Source organism: Hemibagrus wyckioides, linkage group LG20 (genome assembly GCF_019097595.1).
Source record: "Hemibagrus wyckioides isolate EC202008001 linkage group LG20, SWU_Hwy_1.0, whole genome shotgun sequence".
Classification (NCBI taxonomy): Eukaryota; Metazoa; Chordata; class Actinopteri; order Siluriformes; family Bagridae; genus Hemibagrus; species Hemibagrus wyckioides.
Window position 1 is genome coordinate 7,256,189 of NC_080729.1, and position 26,826 is coordinate 7,283,014.

Sequence of the window (26,826 nt, forward strand, 5' to 3'; positions counted from 1 at the left end):
GTTGCGTGTCGAGGCCGTGACGTCAGGTCTCTGTATCGCCGTGTAACATGCTTGACAGAGTGAGCAGATAAGTTATCTCATCTTTTTGAAACATTTTTATTCGCTCTCCGGGTATAAACGGCACATTTGGCACACCGCTTGGGAAAAGAGCCGGTACATACTGCTTGTTAAGGTACGTCTGTGTTGTTCAATGTGTCAATCTGTGTCGATTTTACAACGCTTTGTCAGGCGGAATCCCAAATACCGTTTTAATCACCTAATCAAAATCGCGCCTTTAAATACGGTATGAAATAGTGGCTTATGTACACTACGTAGTGCACTACGAATAAAGTATGCAGCTTTTTGGATCACAGCCGTACTAGCCGGGGTCGGGAGATACCGATAAGTCATGTAGTTTGGTTAGTTTAGTTGGCGATTTTAGCGTACAGTTGAAGTGTAGCTAGGTTAGAGAGTAAGAGTCTTAAGGAAATAAACTACATACAGAGTGGAAATTATTCATAAACCTAATTGTTAGGTTATTAGTAGTCTGAAATGCGTTGGAATGAGCTAACTAGCCGACTAGCGAGCCAGCCCTAGCGTTAACTGTGACCATTTGTTTATTAAAACAAACAGCTCAGTGTTTGTATTGTTCGAGCATCACGGAAATATATATTTATATATATATAACCTACACAACATATAATATATCTCCTATATATGTATGAGAGTTACTGGAGTTTATATTACTATTGCCCCCCCCCACCCATTTATAATTGTTATATTTTTGCATATATCACTTTAAATTGTGTCCTTAAACCAATCATAAACAGTGCTTAACAGTATTGTTTAACGTTATAGCTTTAACCTTGATGATCTTCATCATTTAATGGTGAATAAATCTTTATCTAATTCATATGAACAGAGATGAGTGGTTTCTGACTGTAGTGTCCACCTCTGTCCCCCGGTTAATAAACATGTTAATACTCCTCACCATGCTATATTTTGCTTGTTTACTTACTGGAGAACATCACACGGTATTTCTCAGGGACTTACAGTGTCCCCTCTGGGATATTTACTGAAGATCACACAGTCGTTGGCAAGGAGAGATCACAAGCATCTGGTCATAGCCCTGATTCATACACTGGCTGCTTTTTTTTTTATAGCTGACACAGCAATAAAACATGCAAACTAAAGATACACTGCTGCCAGTTTTTCTGACACTGACGGACGTTTATCAGAACAGAGATCATTTTTTAACGAAGTTAAATACACTATATTGCTAAAAGTTTTGGGACACCCTTCCAAACCATTGAATTCATGTGTTGTCTTTCAGCGGTTGGACTCGGCCACTTAGTTCCAGTGAAAGGAGCTCTTAATGCTTCAGCATACCAAGACATTTTGGACAATTTCATGCTCCCAACTTTGTTGGAACAGTTTGGGGAACATGACTGCACACCAGTGCACAAAGCAAGGTCCATAAAGGCATGGATGAGAGAGTTTGGTGTGGAGGAACTTCACAGAGTCCTGACCTCAAACAGATAGCCAGAACTTCTCATCCAACATCAGTGCCTGACCTCACAAATGCACTTCTAGAGATGTCACAGTTTTGACCTGGCTCGCAGTATCCGCTCTAATTCATCCCAAAGGTGTTCAGTCGGGTTGAGGTGCAGGCCAGTTAAGTTCCTCCACACCAAACTCTCTCATTCATGACTTTATGGACCTTGCTTTGTGCACTGGTGTACAGTCATGATGGAACAGGAAGGGGTCATCCCCAAACTGTTCCCACAAAGTTGGGAGCATGAAATTGTCCAAAATGTTTCAGTACGCTGAAGCATTAAGAGTTTCTTTCACTGGAACTAAAAAAACTGAAAAACAACAGCTGAATTCAATGATTTGGAGGGGTGTCCCAAAACTTTTGGCATTATAGTGTACGTTTATTCCAGAGTGCTGTTGATTTTCTCTAATCTGATTGGTCAGATAGTTTTGATTTAATCTTCTGTAACAAGCAACTCTGACAGAAGCTACGCCTATAATTCATATCACAGGTTTACAGAAATGTGCTCGTTGTTTTTCTTAACAGCTAATGTATGGTGAATGCCCCTCATAATCTGATACTGATAATAAAGTGTGTTTATTTGTTGACAATGTGGTGTTTTTAGTAAGGAGATGTTTAGGGTAATATTCATGGAAGGAGTCTCCAATGCCAGTGCTTTGTAGTAGAACTTTTTCATCCTCTCAGTAATATGACCAAGCTTTGACAGAGAGGGGAGAGAGGAAAGAGGGAAAAGCGAGAGAAGAGGGAAAAGAGGTGGTAGGGAGAAGAGTGTGAATAGCTGTTTAGAGCTGTTACGGTGTAAGAGATAACTGGAAATTTATACAGAGTTAAGTGTAATTATGAATGTTTACAAAGCACAATATATGATTAATTATAATATTAGGGGACAAATTATGGGGTCAGTTCCTGGCTTTGCTTGGTGTGTGTAGTTTCTCTCCTTGCTTTGGGGGGATACTCTGGATTCTCTGAAGTCATATGTTGTAAAGGTATCTCTAAATCGTGTGTGATTGTGCCGTGCGATGGATTGGAACCCTGTTCGTGTCTTCTGCCATGTGCCCCAAGTCCCCTGGGATACGCCCCAGGCTCCCAGTGACCCTGTGTAAGATAAGACGTACAGAAAAAAATGTATGATTTGATAGTGTGTCAAGAAGAACGTTCCACCTGTTGAAATATCTTGTTGCAGCATGTCAAAAAACAAGCATAACCAATAGCTACTAAAACATGATCATTTGAACATGTTCGGTCATAAGGTGCTGAGGCTAAGGCTAGTACTGGATTTCATGAAAAGCACTGAAACTGACCGAGGGTGGGTTTTTTTGTGCATGACTAAGCTGTAAATCTGCACCATGTTTCTCAAGATGTCTCAGCCTCTATGCTGCGTATAAGAAAAAGGAAGTGGTTTTTTTTACATGCAGGCTCTCACTCTTAAGTCATACTTTTTTCTTTTTTCTTCCCGTCTTAATCTTTGTGTACGTTGTACAAGTTGTGTCTTGCTGAACCTGAGAAAACCAGTGTAGTGGATTTATCATCCAATTTCTCACAGCAAAGCTTTTATGTCATATCTTTGCTTGATTTAACACCAATTAAAAGATCATTAAGCGTCATCTACAGGGTGCTTAAACACTACACGCTAGTAGCATAATATCGCCGTAAAATATTACAGCACATAGTATATTTTTGTGTCCACGCTACCTAGAAATTCAGCCCCAGTCATGTCGGTTGCTGACATGCAGGATAGTTAATTTATAAGTAACAGCTTCATTGATTTGTTAAACATGCCATCATAGGGCACGGTCACAAAGTTCACCTGCTTGACAATCTGTGTCTCAAGTCAAAAAAAACCTTGGAGCTGGGCAGCACAGTGATGTTAACCTTACTGTGATATAACAGACTCCAGACCATGCTGCAACATGAAAATAATTCACTTCAGGGATTTGCTGCAGTGGGTTTCTTCCCATCGTCCAAACATGTGCAGGAAGGTGCTTATTTGCTGCTAGGTGTGAGTGTGTGTGTGTGTGTGTGTGTGTGCACGTGCATGGTGCCTTGTTCCTACCTCACACCCAGCATTCCCAGGATAGCTTCCAAATCCACCTCAGCTTGGGTTGAAGGACTGAATGAATTGTTATTTTCATTATCTTCTGTTATTGCTCATGGTATAGCAGCTCTATACGGCTATTCTCTTACCAGACTCACGTTTTCACTTTATTGAAAAATAACCCTTTATTGTCATTTTAAGGTCACAAAACTTTCTCGTGACAGAAAACAGTAGTTATGGTTTTATCTCTGAGTTTTACAAGGTAATGACACTGGGGACTCCTTCAATAAGTGGTAAATAAGTGTCTCAGAGCCAGGAGGATACAGATATCTCACAGAAAGATGGTGTTGTGCCAATCTGGACAGCCATGGCATCACCATCCTCGGAAAGGGTGAAACTGGCTATAGTTAATGCGGAAGCCGAATACAGTGACTTTAAATTTGCTCTTGCTTGAAAGTTAATAGTGTATTTTTGTGCGAGTTACTTGTTTTCAGATTAGTTTTTGTTTTGTCAAAGCAGTAAATCTCGTTATATCCAATAACGCTGATGTCCATTTGTCCATATAGGATAAATGTCACCTGTTGGAGTTTTCCACTTTTTAAAATCTACGTCAAGCTCGGTGTTTTGTGGCATTACCCACTCCATAAAAAGGGATCTTTATTTCGATATTTGTTTTCTAATCTCCACAAAATCTTGTATTCTTTCAGAGACATGGCGGACCAGCAGACAGACGAGTCAGCGCAGCCAGAAATGACAAACGTCGAAGAGCCTCTCCTCAGCAACCTCGACATCTTCCTGTTCTCCCTCATCGTGGGCCTGATCATTTACTGGTTCATGTTCCGCAAGAAGCCTGAAACCATCCCAGACTTCCGGCCACTCGAGCCCATGTGAGTACAGCTAGATGTAAAATGTACTTGTTGAGAGCTTGCACTCTTCTGTAGTGCTGGAGCTTGATTTCTGAAGCAATCATACATAGCACACACTCTTGCCTGGTCATACTATAGCAGCTGATAAGAACGCTTACTACAGACCAGCATGTAACCTCATTCCCATTTGCAGGAGGAAAAAGTTTAATGCTTAAAAAAACCTGGCTTTTCTAGACTATAGCAGACACTGATTATTCCTTTATACACCGATCAGCCATAACATTATGAGCACTGAGAGATGAAGTGAATAACGCTGATTATCTCCTCATCATGGCACCTGTTAGTGGGTGGGATATATTAGGCAGCAAGTGAACATTTTGTCCTCAAAGTTGATGTGTTAGAAGCAGGAAAAATGGGCAAGTGTAAGGATTTGAGCGAGTTTGACCAGGGACAAATTGTGATGGCTAGACCACTGGATCAGAGCATCTCAAAAACTGCAGCTCTTGTGGAGTGTTCCCGGTCTGCAGTGGTCAGTATCTATCAAAAGTGGTCCAAGGAAGGAACAGTGGTGAACCAGCATCTGGGTCATGGGTGACCAAGGCTCATTGATGCACATGGGGAGCGAAGGCTGGCCCGTGTGATCCGATCTAACAGACGAGCTACTGTTGCTCAGATTGCTGAAGAAGTTAATGCTGGTTCTGATAGAAAGGTGTCAGAATACACAGTGCATGATGGGTCAGGGCTGTTTTTGCCAACTAACACAATATTAGTCAGGTGGTCATAATGTTATGCCTGATTGGTGTACACTTTATTACACAGTAAGCCATTATAAACTTATTCGTTTAATAAAAAAAAAAAAAAAAAAAAGACTAAAAAATGTTTTGTTGAATTTTTTATTTTTATCTTACAATTCTGGCAATGTAGTGAAAAACGTTGAATGACTTCTCCAGCTTGCATCCAGTCATATGCTCCGTAGACCCCTCACCCCAATGAACGACATGCAGGTTTTTTACTTTACATTCACGTACACATATATTATCTGATGCTAACAAATGACCCAGTACCAATGGGAAGGTTTTCAGTGAGAAATCCTATACACCTGAAAACAAGCTTAACTGCATTAGTCAGTTTAAGCCAGTTTAACGTTAGATTCAGCGTGAGGTGTGGCGTATCTTCAGCGTTGTCATTTTCAGTAAACCTCTTCTGCATATTCCATTAAAATTGCTTTTATATTTTTTTTAGTGTTTAATGGTGTGGCATTCAGGCTTTCAGGTCAGGGCATGCCTTGGCTGGGAAATTTTTCAGTGTGGGTACAAGTCGAGGGAGAGAGAAAGAGAGAGAGAACTAAAAACATGTAATTCACCTTAAACGTGCAAACAACAACCAGCAATTCAGATAAAAGTGGTTGGTGCTGAAAAATCCTTGATTTTATTGGAAAATATTGGAGATGCCATCACAATTGTTCTTTTTGAATGTCACTTTCTAAATTTCATCCTCTGTTTTTGCAGTTATAATAACCTCTAATCTTTTGGGAAGGCTTTCCACTAGATTTTGGATCGTGTCTGTGGGGATTTGTGGTCAAGCAATCACAGCTTTACTGAGGTCAGGGCGAAGAGACCTGAAGAGACGTTTCAGTTTGAGGACAGAGCTCTGTGCAGGACACTCGAGATCTTCCACTCCAATCTTGGCAAACCATGCCTTTGTGGAGCTCTCTTAGTGTATTAATTTGCCAAGTACTTTCCTTTAAAGCCAATACAGGGTTGTGCTTGCTCATTATCTGGTAAGAAGTGTTGACAAAAACATTGCTGAGTACATATGTAACCATGGTTCTATGAATGCTGGATAAGAGCCAAGCGTTGATTATCACCTGTAGGTCTCCGAATGACGTAGTATTTGTTATAAATTACTTTTCCTTATGGCCATAAGTTCCTCTTATCTTCTTATTCATGCTGGCACTGTTTCAAAATGACTAGAAAGCCTTTCAATTATCCAGTGTTGCTAGAATTATCGTTACACTTTGATTATGTAAATGCGTCCTGTGCCTCTGTGGCACTACACTGTCTCTCTGGAGGAGCACCACTCTCAGTCAGCTGTGGGAACACACATCGCAACCCGAACTCGGCTGGTGACCACGGTGATGCCACTGAGCATTGGGGTGAATGAATGAATGAATGAATGAATGAATCGTGTTAAGGAGCATGAGAATCAACCAGACCACGTGTATGCATCTGTAAAGTACCCGAAGTGCTGAAAAGAGGCTGAAGGACTTTGACTAGGAATGCATGTCCTTGAAAGAAAAACATCAACAAGCACTTGCTCAGAAGCAAAGGAAAACATGAAAATGTTCATTGCTCGGGTTTCACTGACGTGAATCAAAATAGAATGAGAGATTTTTACAGAACAGGTTAGTTTTTCGAAGCCGTCCAGCCCTGAGTTAACTGTTCTGAGTATCTATATTGAGTAGTCCATCATGTTAGCAAAAGCATACAGTATCTTAAACATAATCAACACTGTGTCACGGTGACAATCGAACATCGCAGTTTAGCTGTAAGTGATCTCACTTCGGATTTTGCATCTCATAGATTTAATAAATATTTTCTAATACTAATCAAAGCACTTGGTTAATATTGCACTCGGATGTGTCCGTACTGATGAGGGAGTACTTATGCTTACTTATTCTTTTTTTTTTTACTCTTAGAACTGGACCCTGTATCATGCTAATTCACAATGAGCAAGTATTGATGGCACACGCACATTCCACAGGCCCACTTTTGCCAAACCTTCAAAGAGTTAAAGCATACTTAATGGATGCTTTGCATCTTGGTAAAAGTGTATTGATTTGTCCCCTATTGTCTGTGGGCTAATGTTTCATTCGACTGCATTATAATTCTCCTGGGATGTTGCCACAAAAATGTGACCTGCACTCCCCTCCGAAAGTATTGGAACAGCAAGGCCGATTCTTTGGTTTTCGCTGTGGACGGAAGACAGATGGGATAGAGGTCAATTCATGAATGAGATGTTAACGTCGGCAACCCACTGACATCACCAAACAAGCCTGTCTCCTCTTCAGGAAGTGGGAGCTCAGTGGTTTAGTTTGTGAGTTCAAATCCCAGGAAAATTAAGATGCCACTGCTGGGCTCCTGAGCAAGGCCTTCAACTGCTCACTTGTGTAAATGAGATAAATGTAATTTGCTTGGGATAAGGGCGTCTGCCATATGACATAAATGTCTTCAGGAGGTGAAATGTATGCTCAAACAGGATAAGGCCTTGTCAAGCCAATACTTTCGGATGGGACCGTATATAATATGGCTAAGCTGTGAATTCACTCACTGTTTAAATCCTCCCAGTCCCTAGTGTTACTCATGCTTCATGCTTTATGTCTAGTGTGTAATTCTAGACCAGTGAGTACATGTGAAAACGCATACAGATGTAAACAGCAGCAAGGATCACACTTGGTTTTTTAAGTTTTTTTTAAAGCAAACGCCTGTAGTCTCTTGGCTTATACCAGAATAGAAAAAGCAAACTATGAACTGGGATAATTTATTCCATGTTCCCTCCGTACAGTTTCCATTCATGTTCCTGAATTGTGCTTGTGAAATCTGTGTTAAGTCTGGCCTAGGCCCGCATTCGTTTTCTTGTGTCTGAAAACCTCGTTTGAGTGTTCCCTGGAGAGCGTGAGAGGAAAGGCCAGCCAGCACTTTTGCCAAAGGTGGAAAGTTGAGCAGAGAGACAAGCGCTCCATTCTGTTCTCCCTCGTCCTGTTTTTTTTCTCCCTCCTTTCTCAGTGCAGACCATCTCTAATTTGCTCTCACTGCGTTCTTGAATGGCGTGGGGCCTGGCTTGTCGCGGGAGACTCCTTTTATGACTGATGGGGTTGCTATGGCAGTCCATGTCGTCCAATAGGAGGAAAGCTAATGTGAGCGAGGGCTGGGCCTGGAAGCCTGGGGCATTCAGTCATTCTTCCTCTCGCAAAAAAAAAGCAGTAACATTGTCTTACAACTGTTGCCAGGGTTACAGAAATGTAGGCTTTGTGCTTTTTTTGGTTTTGAACGCCTCATTCCATGCAAAACAGAAGACAGGAGCTGGCCTGATTTTGAGTTTCAGTGTTTGAGCGCAGCTCTTGTTATTTGAGATTTCATTAAGCAGTCTAGGTTCCTTTCCCGGCATTACAGCCATTGTGGTTGCCAGATGTTGTGCACACGTGCATGTGTGTGCGTGAGTATGGAAAACACGGAGCCTGCTCCTTCCTGCTCCAGCTCCTTTTCCTTCAGCCTCTTCAGTGACGCAGGAAATGAGCATTGAGCGCTCACTCGCTTCCTCCATGGCCGTTAAGACTGTGGAGCTCTTTTTTTGTCAAAAGCCTTAGCTAGTCTTTATTTCTGGATTTTTTTTCATGACATCATCGCCATTGTGGAATACTGGGATAATTCCTTTGAGAGTATATTCTTGCCTGACTTTTTTTTTGGACCCTCTACTGGAAAAATCCAAGCTCAGATTGCAGCTGCTATGCCACTGTTCTCCATCTCCTATCTTCAGGACTCAGCTTCGTTGTCTTTTAGTTCTTCTGCGTACTTTTAGAAGAGATTTTCTTTTATTGTTCTGCCTGTCAGCATGAGGAAACTGACCCATCCAACATTTGTCAGCTTTTATCTTAGGGAAACTTCAGTTCCCTTTTGAGTTGTTGTTCTTGTTGGGGTTTCTCGCGTGGACTTTTTGAGGCACACTGAGACTATGGGTTGCGTCTTTAGCTTACCTGAGGAACGACTGGCTGCCGCTAACAGGTGGGTAATAAACCTGGAATCCTTCATAAAGGTAGATTAAGACTATTAGAGCTGGTTTATAAGTCAGGATGTACATTTGCAAGGTTTGCACAAAAAAAGTCGAGCACAAGATGTATTTTTGATGTTAGTCCAGTGCTTTTTGTAGAGTTCACAATAGACATAGTCCAAAGTTGATAGGAAACTAGGCCTGAACTGTTATGCAAAGCCACTACGCTGCTCTTCCATCCTATTTTGTCACTTTGAATAAGAGGATGGATTGAATACAAAAGCATGTCTTTGTGTCTCCTAGCTTGTATGTTCAGGGTTAAACGGATATCAAACAGTTTTCAGTTTCGTTGATTTCACTTCTCACAGAACTGTGACTGTCTGTAGCGTCTTAATCCATATTAGGTCACTGATGATTTTATCCATTATGCTGTTTTTCCGTATTTCATAGATTGATAAATGAATGGCTTTGATGCCTGTTTTTTGGACTACTTCCAATAATAAAGTTAATCCTTTTACAATGATTGGAGTTATGTGCAAATCTTCACATCCCCCATGGTTTCTGGGTAGCAAGTAATTCTGTTGTAAGTTTTAGCTACAAAATGTATTTCTTCGTTATTTATAGGTGCCTATATGTAAAAAAAAAATGTTGCTTATATAGCTTGTGTTATCTTTTATGGTGTGTTCAAAGGTTTGCATTGAGAGATGAAGGGCATTTAAAGATATCAATAGTAACGACTGTATTCCAGAAAACGCACAAAGCCTCAAGAAGTGGACGACCGAGAAAAAGTAGAGAAAAGTCTGGCACAACAATCCAAAACAGCCAGAAATGCTTTAAAAGCGTGCGTTAAATGATGTTCATGTAAAGAGACAGAACTTGCCATTAAACCAGCTGTGTTTTGTAACCAGATTGTTGGGTCTGATGAAACGAATGTTTGTCTGTTTTATCATAACAGCCAGAAACGGGTGAAGAAAGCAGTCTAAATATGTTGGAAGCTGCAGTGTGTTCATCAGGAAAGTGTGTGTGAGGGCATGAAAGCTGTTTAAAAAGAACAGATCTCTTACAACTGATCAAGAAGTTACAGACGAATTTGTCTTACGGTGCAACAAGACAGTGATTCCATCCATAAGACAAAGCCAACAGAAAATGTTTTAATAATTATATAAATAACTAACCTTTTGCCATGGCCTACCCAGTCTCGAGATTATTGGAAATTTCTGAAATAAACTGAAGAAGGCTGTGCATGAAAAGTCGAAGGAATTAGAAAGAATATTTCAGGGGGGCAAATTTTACCACTGACAGGATCCAGCAGTGGGAGGAGGTTATGAAGGGAAGCTTTAGAAATACAATTTATTAGAGAATATTTATATTACTTACTTCTAGAGTCTGCAAACATTTGAATTATTCTCATTTTAACAATGTGATCTTGACCTTTGTGTCTGTGAGAATTAAAGGACAATAAGCCCTTGTTTTATCTAAAAGTGTAGGGGATGCAAACATTTGCACTCAGTTGTATTTTCTATGTAAAATGATTTATTTCCAAATAATCGAACATCAGCTTAAGCAAATCAAATAATATCCTTTTGCACCAGAGAATATTTAGCACTTGACTGGCAAAAATGGACAGAGATAATGTTTTTCTGTCTTTCTTTCTTGTGCGTTTAGTGACAATTAATAGCGATGTTACTGTAGCAATGAAGAAATGTTACTGAAGCCTGAAATAAAATAGCTTTGCCATCTTCTACTAAAACCTAATGCTAACTTAACAAAGTCCCAAGTTGAAAGGTCATGAGAACGGTGTTTGTGTCATTGTGTAACGTGGCATAAAATGAAATGCACACCTGTTTCCTTGGTCTTTGTGTGTGGCTTTCAATACTAGGAAATGGCTAGTATTGGCCAAACAAGACTGTAACAAGTAAACTATAATGTTATAGACACTACTTACTTATAGCACGGTCAACTTCCTGATTTAGATTGGACAGAGGGTGTTGAGTTATTTTCTGTAACAGCAGCTCTGACAATGGTGCCAGGTGTAAGGTTCGTAATGAGGTACGCATTCTAATACATTGACATTTCTACAGTAACAGTTTATTCATGTTAACATCGACTAATAGTGGTATAAAAACAATAAAACACTTCACGCCAGCCCACCGTTTATTATTTTCCTCTAACATCATGCCCCGAAACAAGCTGACATGTGGTCAGTGCTTAAATGAAGCAGATTTTTCTAAATTACTGCAGATTTGACATCACCTCAACAGGCATTTAAAAGCCAAAGTCTGCTTCGGTTCGTGTGCCTTGAACATCAGTACATCTATCACAAAATAATTACATGTGTCTTTATTGGTAGACGTTTAAAATAAGAATCCTGTGCTTGCAATTTCAGTCAAAGGAAGTACAAAAACATTCTGAAAAGTGCATCAAAACCAAGCATTTTTGGCGGCTCTTTTTGTGACTTGTGTGTCCTCACCATTGTCCAGGGTGCTTGAACTTTTTTGTTTTTTGTTATGTCTGGCATTCAACTGAACTGTAAATAGTAAAGTAAAACCAGACTGTTTATAAATGTAAAGACGTACATAGTGCCGTCCTTCATACCTCATTCAGCTAGATGTTTGTCTAAATAAACCGATTTAGTGTTTGACCCTTGAAGACTGTTATTAATGTTATGTTGTGGTACGAGGATGTATAAATTAGACATAACATGACTATGAGCAAAAAGAAGAGAAGAAAAAAGTCTGAAAGCATACAGTCTAAACATAAATATCACCCAGTGTCTCTGTATTTATTTATTTTATTATTATAACTCAAGTGTATAATAATTAAACTCAAGTTAACCTAAACTAAAGTGTTATTAAACTCAAATATGACTTTTTTGCTGTCAGTCTGTTAGCAAACCTGTATAGTGCAAGATATATTACAACAGATATGAATATTATTATAACAGAAAAAACAGATGTGTGTTAAATATGCTAATGTAATATTTCTGTCTTAATATAACATACACACAGTTTATGTAGAGCTAAAACAGTAACAGATCTCTGTCTATATTGAGGCGACCTGTGGGTGTTGGTTAGTGCTGAGAAAGAGGCTATAGAATTTCTGTCCCTGTTTGCAGAGAAATGTCTTGTGTGTGTGTGTGTGTGTGTAGTGATCTGCGTAATCATTGTGTATCTTAACCGTTTCCAATTTCTTTCTTGTTGTAGGCCAGCGGCTGCCAGGGAAACCAGTTTCATTGAAAAAATGAAGAAAACAGTAAGCACATGTCTTCGATCTGCTTCTCCTTTCATACAGCACAATAGCGCTTAACATTTCTGCTGATTCGGCAAAATGTCACAAAGGGAAAAGTGCACAGTGTCTTGCGTGACATGTGCTGTTTTGTTTGGAGTTTTATTATGTCTGAATCATGCAGGCGCTACGAACACAGACAAATGGCAGTGTTGTGTTAGAAACAGGATCGGGGTAGATAAATTATACCTGACTTAGTTAGTTAAGCTGCAGTGTGCTGCCCACTTCCATATTTTGGTTGGCCAGAAACCTGAATCACTGCTGGGAAGTGTTGGCTAACATAGTGGAGTAACACATGACCATTCCATTAATACACACTAAGGGAAACAGACAGAGGAGAACTGCAGGTAGCCATAGTCTTTCTGCTGTCCTGATAAAGTTTCTTATGTAGCACTTTATGCCGAGTTGTTCTATCATAGCATGGCTAATAATAATAATAATAATAATTTGAGTCTGCTTAGCATTTTTACATTTCCCTACTGCTTGATCAGTGAGCCTCATTTGTTTTTAAGAAATTATGTTACGTAATGTTCCAGTAAGCCAAACCAAATAATATTTTCCACTGAATCGTTTCCCTGATTATCTTTGTACTCTTCCCTATGCTGATCACCTGTAAAGTGCAAAGCATATTCCTGATCATTTCAATATAATGACCATAACAGCTTTTGATGATCAGGGCCAGCAGAAAGACTCTCTGTCACTCTGAACTTTTTGCACATTTCGCGCCATTTCTTATTACTCCATTTAAATGTAGTTTTTATTAAGTAGGAGTAGCAGAGGTATTCATTTCATTGAAACATTTATGCTCTATATCACCCTGTTGATGTGTGATGTTCTTGGCGTAAAAAAAAATGCTGAATAAATGTATTCCCAGTTTCTTCCTGTCTTTAATAAGTTGAACCAGGTTGAAATGATTGTTTCCTGTCGATGATCCACAGGGCAAGAACATAGTGGTGTTTTACGGCTCACAAACTGGCACTGCTGAAGAATTTGCCAACAGGCTCTCTAAAGATGCCCACCGTTACGGCATGAAGGGCATGGCAGCAGATCCAGAGGAATATGATATGGTAATGTCGCAGTTCTTTCATTTATGGAGTGATGAGTATTCGAATGCTTAATTTCTCTCTTCATAGAAGCTGTTTTTTTTCCCCCTCTCTCTATTTCCAGAATGAGCTTTCTCGTTTAAAAGAAATCGACAACTCTTTGGCTATTTTTTGCATGGCCACATACGGAGAAGGAGACCCTACCGATAATGCCCAGGACTTCTATGACTTACTACAAGAGGGAGATCTTGACCTGGACGGAGTTAATTTCGCGGTACGTTTTCTGCGACTGATTCTGTGGATTCACAGCATGTGTGATCTTTTGTTTCATCTGATTGTTAAATTCCGCATTTCTCACACCATTGTGTGAGCGGTTAAGCCCCCAATTCACATCCTTTTGGAATCTAATAAAGGATATGGTCAGTCATTATCCAGTGACCTACAGTAACCTGTTGCTGAGAAACAGGAACACTCAGACACAGAGTGAGCGTAACTGGATTACTCCGATATTGAGTCACAGCAGTGTTCTGACTAGGACAAGCTGAGAGAAAACTATTTGTTGCACAACTTCCAAAGTGTAGAAAGTGGACGAACACAGCAAAGATGGGAAGTTTATAACAACTTGTGATTTCATGTCAGTTTCACATCACGTACTGCACGTAGTAATGACTAAATAAAATAAGGTGTTGGGTGACAGCAGATTTTGTTTCTGAAGAAGAGCTGGGTGACTAAGCAGATTTAGTATTTGAGGAAGTGTGATGTTTTAACCAAACCTTTTTTTTTTTTTTTTTTTTTTGCTTTTCCTCATAAAGCTTCTAGTGACTTGGCAAATGTAGAAAAGTGTATGCCAGCACAATTTCAATAGCTTCCTTGTCATGAGACAGAGTAACATGCGAAGAAGAAGGTGGGCATGGCACCCTTACTCAGCATTGGCTCACTGCCCTATGACCCAGTCGTTCTTTGAGCATTAATGTCCTCACCGTCTACAAAGGTTACGGTGTGTCGCAAACAGGAACACAGTAATAAAACAGCAGCTGTTGCTTTGTTTCATTTCGCTCTGTATTACATCGCAGATTAAAGATGAACTAGAATGCATTAGCATTCGGAGATGAGCAGCTCTCATTGAAGTCACATTACAAAGGGATGTGCTTGTGCGTCTGACACACTCGCCTTGCTCTGCTGAACTAAAAACAGTCCTTGAACAGTCCTTGGCAATCCTGTCTGATCCTCCCCTGTGTGTTGATGCTTGTATCTGCTTTTAACTGGGGAAAAAAAATATTATTCTTAATAGTAGTTCATGGAATTCATGTAGCCAGCTAGTATTTATGCTCTAGTTTCAGCCTTTCTTCAGTGGATAATCTCATGCTGTAGATTTATAGAAAAAACTGCTGCTGTAATCATAAAGACTGCCTTGTGCTCATCATAGGACCTCTTAATCACGATATGATCATAGCAAACATCCCTTGATTGCAAATAGTTCTATTTGTCACTGTACAAGTGTAATGATTTATATCGCTTTACCCGTTGTCATCCAGAAGAGGATGGGTTCCCTTGGGAATCTTCTTTTTCCTCATTTTATTATGTCATTATCATGTTATTAACATTTCTAAATGAAGTGAACTGCAGTCATGTTATTATATGAAGAAATATTCTGCATATATTTGCTGATATTGACTTTTGATATTTATACACTATATTGCCAAAAGGTTTGGGACGTCTGTTTAGGAGTGTGATTTATGGGAATTTCTGACCATTCCTCTAGAAGCACATTTGAGAGGTCAGGCACTGATGTTGGATGAGAAGGCCTTGCTCACAGTCTCCTCTCTAATCCATCCCAAAGGTGTTCTATCGGGTTGGGATCATCCCCGAACTGTTCCCACAAAGTTGGGAGTATGAAAATGTCTTGGTATGCTGAGGCATTAAGAGTTCCTTTCACTGGAACCTGAATTCAATCATTTGGAGGGGTGTCCCAAAACTATTTCCGATATAGTGTATTTCTTGTTTCTGTAAAAAGATGAATTTCAACCAAATTGCTAAATCTCTTTTTTTTTTATTTGCAACTTTTTTAAGCTGGTTTTATACTGTGCCGTTTCAGTGGGGTTTATTATCTTTGCTTGGCTGTAATTTATAATTGAATGTAAGATAATGTCTTCATCATTATTATACTGTGAAAATCCTCTAATGTAAAGTGAGGTAATGAGGATATTCTTTCCTGTCAATTAGCATGTTTTGTTTACGTTTTGAAATCGCCACTAACATGTTGTAGCTGTCTCCAGGTGTTTTGCATTCTTCTGTGCTGTCTTCCTCTCAGTGGCTTTTAGATGACCATCATAACAGTGGTTGAACTCAGATTTTTATTTTTTATTTTTCTGGTGACTGTCTTTGGTCACACTGGCACTAAAACTTTACATTTTCTTTACGATATGTGATTTATTTATTTTTTTCTGTAACAGTGAGACTCCTAAACGGTATAAAACCAGCTTTATCGAGTCTCCTTGTGAGTAAAAAAACTATTCCAATTATTGAAGTGACACTTTCTCTTTAAAGGTGTTTGCACTTGGCAATAAAACATATGAGCATTACAACGCCATGGGCAAGTATGTGGACAAGAGGTTATCCGAACTCGGTGCCAAGAGGATCTTTGACCTTGGCATGGGAGACGACGATGGCAAGTGAGTGAGAGACTTTTAAATATTAACCAGTCATATGGATCACCCTTTATGAGACACAATCTGACCTCCTACCTATAAGAGGTTTTAGTCCTGCAGAGACTGTCTTTCTAATGCTTTCATTTTTTTTTACCCCCCAAAAAAAGCCTTGAGGAGGACTTTGTGTCATGGAGAGAACAGTTCTGGCCAGCTGTGTGTGAACACTTCGGAGTCGAGCCCACTGGCGAAGAGTCCAGGTACTGCAGTCGTGATTTTATCTTCCTTTTATCTGACCATTTCTTTAAAATGCTATTGAATTTTAATATGGGGGAGAGGCGGGGCTTCCAGAGTGTCCAGGTTAATATTATTGGTCAGTCATCTTGGATTCTTATGTTGATTGGCTCATCTGCTATTTTTATTAGGGGGGGAAAAAACTGCCTAGGGTATAACAAAAATGTGTAAAGGTTAGCAGGTATCATACAGTCATTTCAATATTTATCTTTTGGTATTTTCTCTCACACCTCATTGGTGTTCCCTGTAACACCTTCTTACAGTCTGAATGCTTCTGTTATAGACAAGGCTCTGTTGATAGGTTTTTGTTTTCATTAGGGAATGTGACCTGTAATGTACACACACATTCATTATACAGTTTATTGCCTGCAAAATATACTCGTTGACCAAGAAACTCACGTCTCACATACACACTTTTCCTTACCTCACAGCATCCGCCAGTATGAGCTGAAGGTCCACGAGGACTTGAACATGAATAAGGTCTATACCGGTGAACTGGGACGCTTGAAGAGCTTTGAGAACCAGAAACCGTACGTAATACATCATCTCTTTATGTGTGTGTGTGCACGCTTTGTGCCACCATAACATGCCAAACACTTGCACTATTGTAAATCTGTGATGCACTGCATCATTTTGTGAGCACTTATTTGAAGTCATTTAAAAATCAATTCTTTTCTTCTACAGGCCATTTGATGCTAAGAATCCATTCCTCGCTCCCGTCACTGTTAACCGCAAACTCAACAAAGGAGGTGACCGACACTTGATGCACTTGGAGCTGGACATCACCGGGTCTAAGATCAGGTATCTGAGTGGAAATTGTGTCTTTTAATTATTCAAGATTCAAGAAGCTTTATTGTCATTTCAACCACATATAGCTGACGTAGTACATAGTGAAATGAAATAACGTTTCTCCAGGACCTGGTGCTACATAAACATACAACATAAAGTTGTATTATAACCAGAAAACCAGTGTGCTAGACTACGTGCACTTACCATATAGTAATTATACACAGTATAAAAATACATCACAGATATGAGGTTAAAGAGGTCAACTTAAGATATGCTTTTGTGTTGATTTAATGATTTATTACACACCTATGTAATATATTCTTATGTAATAACACAGAGCAAAGGTAAAGCTAACACTTTTTAATTAAGTCACAAGTTCAGAACGATAAGGCCAGAATGGACTTTGAACGGCGTCCAGCTGATGCTGTTGTCTTTACACGATGTATTTTTTATGTACGCTTCATTAAAATCGAGATCAATTGTTTTTTTGTTTAACCAGGTATGAGTCAGGAGACCACGTGGCTGTATATCCCACCAATGACTCCAGCATTGTGAACAGACTGGGAGAAGTCCTCGGAGTAGACCTTGATATTATTATCTCACTGAACAACCTTGACGGTATGCCCCTGACCTTGAGAAGCATGACTCATTGGTCTGTATAAATGTCTCGGAGCTGTTTGACTGACCATGGTGCTTCATTCAGAAAAATGTTTATCCTTAGCTTCGACTAATGGAAACAGTAATTAAACTGAACACAGGAATCGGTAAATTAATTGAAGCATTGCACTACTTACACGTATAGAAATGCTGATGGAATTGCTGAATATTTATGGATGCAAAAAAAGAAACCTAATGATGTGAATGATTAAATGTCCAATTCTTAATAACGTTAAAGTAATAAAAGATAATCACTGAATGCATAGCATAGAAATAGTATTTATATTTATTTATTTATTATAAATTTATTTATATTTATTTATTATTATTTGTATTTATTTTTAATTAAAATCCTTGAAATTCAAGACTTTTGATTTTTCTTGTGCTTTTTTTCCCCCCTTTTTCAGAGGAGTCCAATAAGAAACACCCATTCCCATGCCCCACCACATACCGTACAGCTTTAACACATTACCTGGACATCACCAACCCACCACGCACCAACGTTCTCTATGAGCTGGCCCAGTACGCCTCCGACCCCAAAGACCAGGAGAACATGCGCAAGATGGCGTCCTCTTCACCTGAGGGCAAGGCATGTTTCCGTTTTGGTGATTATAAAGTGCCCTTTATCGCCCACCAACCTTTTGAGCTTCAGTCGACGTGTAACTGCTAGGTTTTAATCAATGCTAAATTGCACCTTTAAATAATCGCACCATGTAATAGCTTCAACATGACCTTGAAGAGTCAGGAGACTTTTATTGTCATTTCAACCATAAATACCTGATGCAGTACACAGTGAAATGAAACATTCCTGCTGCATAAGACAACACAGAACTAAGGGCTAAAACAAAATAACATATCTCACAAAGTGCATACGTTTGTCCTTACATTATAACTTAAAATTTGTGCTTAGTTTTTAGTAGGAAGTTTCATTATCGTGTCTGTTCACGATTAGTGAAAACTTTGCCAGGGAAAAAAATATGACAGTATTTGAGTGCATGAATGTAATGTAAACATAAAAAAACTGGTTAGTTTTAAGGTTATAAGCTATGAATTTAGCTAGGTTTATTGCAGAAGTAGCAAATAGAAAAAATTACGATCAGACTTCTATATCTCATAATTTCATTAAGACCTAATCAGGAATGACTGGTTATTTATAGCTGTGTACTTAATGCTCTTTCTGCTCCATCTATATCCAAAGAGAGGTTGTGTCTCACTTCAAAATTTTATAAATAAATCAATACATCAGTTCTCTTTTTACCTTCTATTTTTTGTGTTATTCACATCTTCATTTCTTTTCTCAGGCACTGTACCAGAGCTGGGTTTTGGATGCATGTCGGAATATTTTGGCCATCCTGGAAGACCTGCCATCCCTGCAGCCACCTATTGACCACCTGTGTGAGCTCCTCCCCCGTCTGCAGGCTCGCTACTACTCCATTGCATCTTCATCCAAGGTATCTCCCCACAGCCTCAGTCACGTTTTGTATTTGTCAAATTGTATGTGTTACTAAACAGCGCCCTCTTGGGACAGGTTCACCCCAACAGCATCCACATCTGCGCTGTAGTGGTAGAGTACAAGACTAAGACAAACCGCATCAACAAGGGTGTCGCTACCAACTGGCTTAAAGCCAAACAGCCTACTGACAACGGACACAAAGCCACCGTGCCAATGTACATCCGCAAGTCCCAATTCCGGCTGCCATTCAAGGCCAGCAACCCAGTCATCATGATTGGTCCCGGCACAGGCATTGCACCATTCATGGGCTTCATTCAGGAGCGTGCCTGGCTTAAAGAGCAAGGTAAACACTGCAGCTGCCCCCCTGGTGCTTCAAACAGCATTGAAACTCTTATATGCATGACTTTATTTACAGTTCCGTCTGAAAGTATTAGAGTGGCAAGGTCAATTCTTTGGTTTTTGTTATACACTGAAGACATTTGGGCTTAAGATCAAAAGATGAATAGACAATAGATCAGAGTTTCTTAATATTAACATCTAGACGTGTTAAACAACTTGGAACATGGCACCTTTTTTAGTTGCAAAACTATTGGAACAGATAGTGGCACTTAATATTTGGTTGAATGTTTCTGGCTTGTAAAAATTGCGTCAAGTAAGCAGCCCACATTTACCAAACTGTTCCATTCTTCTATTATGATTCTTTTCCAGGCTTGTGCCATGGCTTTATTTGTTTTTGTGGGTTTGTCCCTATGGTCTCCTGTTCAGGGGGTAAAATTCATGCTCAGTTTGGTTAATGTGTGGTGATTAACCCAAAAAGCAACACAACAAAGTACTTCAAGAGAAAAATGTCTTCTCTGGTCAAGTTATTGATTTGCTATGTGATGAAGTTCCTCCTAATTAGATGGATGCATTTGTCTGTGAATTGGATCCGTTCCTTTGTCACACTTTGGCTTTTACATCACTTGATCTCGGTTCCAGAAATTTTGTGTATTCTAATCTGGTCTCCTGATTCTTACTGCTGATGAGTGGTTTGCCTCTTGTGATGTGGCCTTTATATTTCTGCTCTCAAAGAATTCTTCTATGGTGGATTGTGATACCTTCACCCTGCCCTGTGGAGGTTGTTGGTAATGTCATGTGACCTTGTTTTTCCACTTTACAGCTCCGGGTTGTTGTGGTGGTGGTTTTTTTTAAATTTTATTTTATTTTTTTATTTTTTTTTTTATTTCCTTGGCCCAAACTGTTCCGGGTCTGGTTGTTGGTACAACAGTGGTTTCTTTCTTTTTCAGGACATTCCAGGTTGTTTTGGCTTTTGCCTAATGCTTGTGTAATGAATCCCTCAACCCTGGGCAACAAGAAACATTTGTTCCAATATGGGTTCCGAAAAATCGCCATGTTCTATGTTGTTTAACACAGCTGGAAATAAATATCAAGAAATGAAATAGGCAATTCTGATCAGGCAAAAACAATAGATTTGACCTTGCTGTTCCAATACTTTTGGAGTCTACTTCAGCAACTGCATAAATAATTTATTTTGTGGTACAGAAAATTTAAGAACTTTGTGTAAGATTGGTGGTGTATTTAAAACAATAGAAAAGCCAGGCAGACTTCATAACGTTATTGTTTTGCCACAGAGTACTTTTGGGTTGCAGCCACATGAAAATCCGATGTTTTGCCTAATGATCCTTTGGTGTTGGTGTAGACAAATTGAAGTAGCATATTTTGGTTGTTGGGCTTGTTTTTTTGCATTTCTTACAAGACCTGGCAACCCTGTCAGACTGAACAAATGAAAAACAGCAATGTTGGTAAAGAATGAGGCACATGTGCAGAAGGAAGACCTGTTGGTATTGTCTTGTCAAAGCACTGACAAGTGAAGGCAGTGGCAAACCACAGACCTGGAAGTTAAACCATCACTCAACAGTTATGCAAGCAACCTTGTGATATTTAGAACGATCACAGACCAGAAGACTTTGTTTGGGTGTTGTTTGTCAGCACATGCATACAGCCGTGTCTGAACAAAACCTTGTTATCTTTAGCAATAAATGTCTTTATTGTTTCAAGTATACCACCAGCTTCACATGGATCAGCACCATTCCCTTTTGCTTTTCCTGTTATTCCTTAAGCAGTCACTAAACCAGTTTCTCAAAGTACGTCCTGTATGAATATGCATAAAGCTGTTTATTTACATTTTGCTCTCAGGTAAGGATGTGGGTGAGACAGTTTTGTACTTCGGCTGCCGTCATAAAGCCGAAGACTTCTTGTACCAGGAGGAGCTGGAAGTGTTTGAGAAGGCGAAAGCACTGACGCGGCTCAATGTGGCCTTCTCAAGGGACCAGGAGCACAAGGTACAGCAATCCCCATCCCTACCCCCACCCCCCAACATATCCCAAATTGGAAGGAAGGAAACATAATCGCATTGTACTGTACATCTAAAGCAAATTGAGGTTTGACGTCTGAATGGAAGACTAGTTTCCCTGCATTTAAATTCTCAGCCTCCGTATTTCTGTAATCTGCATGCTGAAATCTGAAAGCAATCCGCCATCCTTCCCTTCTCATGATAATTAATTGTGTTTGTGTATTTATGTATTTATAATTTATTTTCCAGATATATGTGCAGCACCTCCTAAAAAAGAACAAGGAAGATGTCTGGAGGCAGATACATGCGGAAAATGCTCACATTTACATCTGCGGGTGAGTGGACGTTAATGCAATGCGTGTCTTCAGAATGTCTTCTCCACTAGCAAATTGTTTTTCTGACCCTCTCTGATAAAATCAAATAGGGCTTTCTATGAGTTTGGATTTAGCTATAGGGGTGTTATAAATTTCACAGTATTTTATTTATTTATTCATTCATTCATTTATTGATATGGTCAGGTCTCCCCATTATACAACAGCTACTGACCCAGGAAGGAGAAATCTAGCACACTTTCTCCAAGACGTATGAAGTCAGTCAACCCCATCTTTTTTTTCTGCTCATGCTGCATTACAGGCAGTGTAACATATTTAAAGAAAAGTGCTATCCACCTTCACATGCATGCATAAGCTCACAGACGCACATGACTGGCTACTATCGCTGTGATTGAGATGGGAGAGAAAGCATATATCTACCCCTCCTACTCACATGGTGCAACTCCTGGCCATAGGTGGTCTGAAATTTTCCCAGCATGTTAACCTAGTTTAAAATATCTCAGTTTCATGGTAGCATAAGATTACAGGGTGATGAAGTGAAGAAGGTACAGGAGTTTAAGTACTTGAGGGTCAACAGTCCAGAGTAATGGAGAGTGTGGGGAAAGAGGTAAAGAAGCAAGTGCAGGCAGGTTGGAATGTGTGGAGAAAGGTGTCGGGAGTTCTGTGTGATGGAAAAATATCAGCGAGAATCAAGGGGAAGGTGTACAAGACAGTGGTGAGACCGGCCATGCTGTATGGTTTAGAGACAGTGTCACTGAGGAACAGACAGGAGTCAGAGCTGGAGGTAGCAGCGCTGAAGATGTTGAGGTTCTCTTTGGGAGTGACACAGCTGGACAGGATTAGGAACGAGTACATCAGAGGGACGGCTCATGTTGGATGTTTGAGGGACAAAGTTTAAGATTAAGATGGTTTGGACATGTTCAGAGGAGGGAGAGTGAGTATATTGATAGGAGAATGTTGGACATGGAGCTGCCAGGCAGGAGGCAAAGAGGAGGTATATGGATGGAATAAATGAGGATATGAAGCTAGTGGGTACAAGTGTTGAGGATGCAGAAGATAGGGATAGGTGGAGAGAGATGATTCGCTGTGGCCACACCTGAAGGGAAAAGCCGAAAGAAGAAGTTTCATGGTAGCAGAGTATTAATTGACTTACACAAAACGCACAAGCTGGTGTTGATTAAAGGACAAATTTGCTTAAAAAAATCTTTGTATTTTGGCGTATATAACAACACGAAATAAAAAGATCAAATCTGTTCTTCTTTGAGCAACTTTTCCATGACATTTCTTATGTTGTCAGTGTTCATCAGTTTATCAGTATTATCTGAATACGACAGTGTCTGTGAGGAAATGTGGTGTGATTTTTTTTGTTTGATGAAGTTAATAGCATGCTAGTGGTTGCAGAGGTAGCAATCTAATGTGTTTATAGCCATAGGGTTGCAGTGCAGTCCACGAGGCTTTTTTAATAGCTTGGTATAGTACAAAAAATCAGTGAGAGGATGGTGTGATATGACATGACATGTTCTGAAGTGTTTTAATCTTTTTTAATACCATTTTCGTTTTTATAGAAAAACTTTGTTCACGTAAACTCATCCATGGAACGAGTTTTTTCCTGTTGGTGGTTTATAGTTATAACAGTAATAAATCTTCATATTTTTTTTTCCTTCCCTTGAAGTTAATTAGACAAGCTTGTGTTATTGAGAAACCAAAAAGCAAAGTGCTGACACTGGAGTCTGCATTCATAAATACATAAATGTTAAAAAAAAAAAACCCCAGAAAACTTCTCCATATCAGCAGTACTTGTGTATGCATTTACTACGGATAGAATATTAGAATGTGTGTATTAATAGAAACCTGTATAAGAATATATAAGAATAGCGTAGAGGCAGGCGATTTATAATGTTTGTTTTTGTTAAATGTGGACCGCTCATTGACTGTTAAATGTGCTTTTTCTACCAGAGATGCACGTAACATGGCGAGGGACGTACAGACCATCTTCTACGAGATAGCCGAGGAACTCGGCGGCATGACGCGCACCCAGGCTACAGATTACATCAAGAAACTGATGACCAAGGGACGCTACTCGCAGGACGTCTGGAGTTAAAAAAACAAATCTCTCCCTGACCTCTTCACATGCCCTTTGAATTCGTAGTGTTTTGCAGGACTGCTTTCAACCGAATTTTCTTGAACTTGGTAAAGGAAACACAGGCACACAGACATTTAACCCTCCGAATGAAGTTCCTAGCAGGTGCTCACCTTTTGACTCTACAGATTTACTCAGTGTACATAGGTTTTAATTTCATACTGTGTGTTGTAAAACTCAGATATTCAGTTGTCACTCATGTAATAGGCTTTCTGTAACGTAAGCAATGCAGTACACATACTATGTTCTTATTTTATTGTAGTGTTAAAGGAGAGCTACTGACGGTAGTCTTCAATCTTATGCATAGACTTTGTTTGAAATCAAGAAATTACTAATTGGCAGTAGAAACTAACTTAAGTGGCCTGTTATCGCCCTTAATCATCAGATTAAAGCATCAGACTGCTTTAATAACTGTAGAAGTAGTAGTGATGATGATGATGAAGGCCCAGTTAGTTAAATCTATGCAACTTGTACTGTAGCCTACATGCAGACAAATGTTATGCTTTACATAGTCAACTGTATAAGAATTAATACAGGCCATCAGATAATGTAGAATACTCTTTAGTTTTTATTAATAAAATCACTTATTTTGGATTTATTTTTCTGTTAGTTTTTCTAACACATAGGTAAACCATGTCGGAGAATGTGATTTTTAAGTTCTGTTATCCTTATTTTACATTATATTTCAACTTTGATCTGAATGTTTTTTACCTGCCTCGATTTTTCCTCTTTTTTCTTCTTTTCAATTTCGATCATGTGGCATTACACCGTGAAAATGTGTATCATGTCCGTTGTGTGTGAATGAGAACGTGTACGGTTATACGTAGGACCTTTCCAGATAGAGTTTTAATATAATCAATGAAAAAAAAGCTTTCCCCTTATTGCTTGAGAAGTTGTCAGAGCTTTTCTTAACCTGATTTGTAAACATCCACTAAAGGGACTGTCTGTGTTTGTTTACTAGTCAATATGTGCCTTATGGAAAGCATTGCCTTGTCATTATAAATGAAATTTGTGAAATTTTGCAGCTCGACATTGCTTATGATGGATGCATTATTTTGGAAGAGAATATGTTGATGTAAATGCGTACAAGTTGCTGTTACTTATTTTTGTCAGCATCATACAGTTTTATATGCAATTAATGTTTCCTATAGTACTGCTATCTAAGCATGTCTTTTTAGTTTAATAAAATTGAGATTTAATTTCATTCAGCCTCTCTGGTCCTTGTTTATTTATTCTATTAAGTCTTGCTGGTTTTATTTCTGAACCCATGTTTGATCCTCTGGTTTTGTGGATTTTCTGTGCATGTTCTCCCCATGTCCCATGGGTTTCCTCCAAGTCCTCCGGTTTCACTCCAACTCCAAGAAGATGGATTAGCTAAGAAAATTTATCCTACACTATATTGCCAAGAGTTTTTACATGCACATTATTGTAATATGGAGTTGACCCGCCCTTTGCAGATTTAACAGCTCCAACTCTTCTGGGAAGGATTTCCATAAGGTTTAGGAGTGTGTTTATGGAACTTTTTGACCATTCCTCTAGAAGCACATTTGTGAGGTCAGGCACTGACGTTGGATGAGAAGGCCTGGCTCACAGTCTCCGCTCTAATTCATCCCAAAGATGTTCTGATCTGTGATGATCTGTTTGAGGTCAGGACTCTGTGCAGGCCAGTCAAGTTCAACCAAACTCACTCATCCATGTCTTTATGGACCTTGCTTTGTGCACTGGTGTGCAGTCATGTTGGAACAGGAAGGGGTCATCCCCAAACTGTTCCCACAAAGTTGGGAGCATGAAATTGTCCAAAATGTCTTGGTATGGTGAAGCATTAAGAGTTCCTTTCACTGGAACTAAGGGGCCGAGCCCAACCCCTGAAAAACAACACCTGAATTCAATGATTTGGAGGGGTGTCCCAAAACTTTTGGGAATATAGTGTAGTTTCATAGTTTCGCATTTGAACATCATTTTACACTTCCTTTAAAACATCTTTTTTAACATTGTTTAATCTTTGAGCATCACTGGTCATCACTGATGACCAATCATCCTTCAAGCATCTTTAGCAGTTTCCTGAACTCAGAGTCAGCTGTGAAACCTCAACACTAATCTGTCAGCATATACAGTCATATGATGTTCAGAATACTGAATGATAAGGAATTTTAATCATTTTTTTTCTAGTAATAAGGACAAGCTTAAAGAAAAACATGAACGATAAATATGAATAGATGTGAATTGTGTGGAGCTTAAATTCTTATAATAAGACATTAAGACTTGCATTAATTGCAAACTATCAAAGAAAAAACGCGAAATACACCATATTTTGATGCAAAAAATAAACTAAAGACGTTAATATAAATGTAAATGTAATGTTTTTTTTTAATTAAAACTATACATTAATGTGATTGACCTGATGTTATGTATACCGACTGGAGGGGGGGGGGGTCACGTGATCGTTTTAAGAAAAGACGCTAAGACCGTACCATTTTCCAAGTTTTGGAATATTCATTTATATAGCAATAAATATAAACGTATTTTTTCCATATGTTTATGTGTTTGCATTAAACGTAACTTTATACGTTTCCGCAGTGTAGAATTGTTCACACTGACTTCCTTATTTTCAAAATGAAACTCGCAATTCGTGG

The 26,826-nt window shown here is 39.2% G+C and overlaps 1 protein-coding gene across 2 annotated transcripts; it reads left to right on the forward strand.

The window, feature by feature from the left end:
* Positions 1-12: 12 nt before the first annotated feature.
* Positions 13-25,397, forward strand: porb (P450 (cytochrome) oxidoreductase b). 2 transcript variants are annotated; one of them, XM_058418371.1, is made up of 16 exons: positions 13-172; positions 4,277-4,456; positions 12,406-12,454; positions 13,426-13,554; positions 13,655-13,804; positions 16,078-16,202; positions 16,346-16,435; positions 16,901-16,999; positions 17,154-17,270; positions 17,758-17,876; positions 18,323-18,504; positions 19,217-19,366; positions 19,444-19,711; positions 21,565-21,710; positions 21,971-22,056; positions 24,010-25,397. In XM_058418371.1, exons 2-16 carry the CDS (start codon positions 4,281-4,283, stop codon positions 24,152-24,154), a joined length of 2,031 nt encoding a protein of 676 aa, XP_058274354.1. In that variant the 5' UTR covers positions 13-172; positions 4,277-4,280; the 3' UTR covers positions 24,155-25,397. The 2 variants fall into 2 exon arrangements, with proteins under 2 accessions (XP_058274354.1, XP_058274355.1); XM_058418372.1 differs by lacking the exons at positions 13-172; positions 4,277-4,456 and adding an exon at positions 8,315-9,216.
* The last annotated feature ends 1,429 nt before the right edge of the window (positions 25,398-26,826 follow it).

What these genes read in the sequence shown, in the direction of transcription:
- porb (XM_058418371.1), top strand. Translation starts at nt 4,281, where the DNA reads ATGGCGGACCAGCAGACAGACGAGTCAGCGCAGCCAGAAATGACAAAC. An exon ending in CCCACTGGCGAAGAGTCCAG is followed by an intron (nt 16,436 to 16,900) that starts GTACTGCAGTCG and finishes CTTACCTCACAG; the next exon opens with CATCCGCCAGTATGAGCTGA. An exon ending in ATCACCGGGTCTAAGATCAG is followed by an intron (nt 17,271 to 17,757) that starts GTATCTGAGTGG and finishes TTGTTTAACCAG; the next exon opens with GTATGAGTCAGGAGACCACG.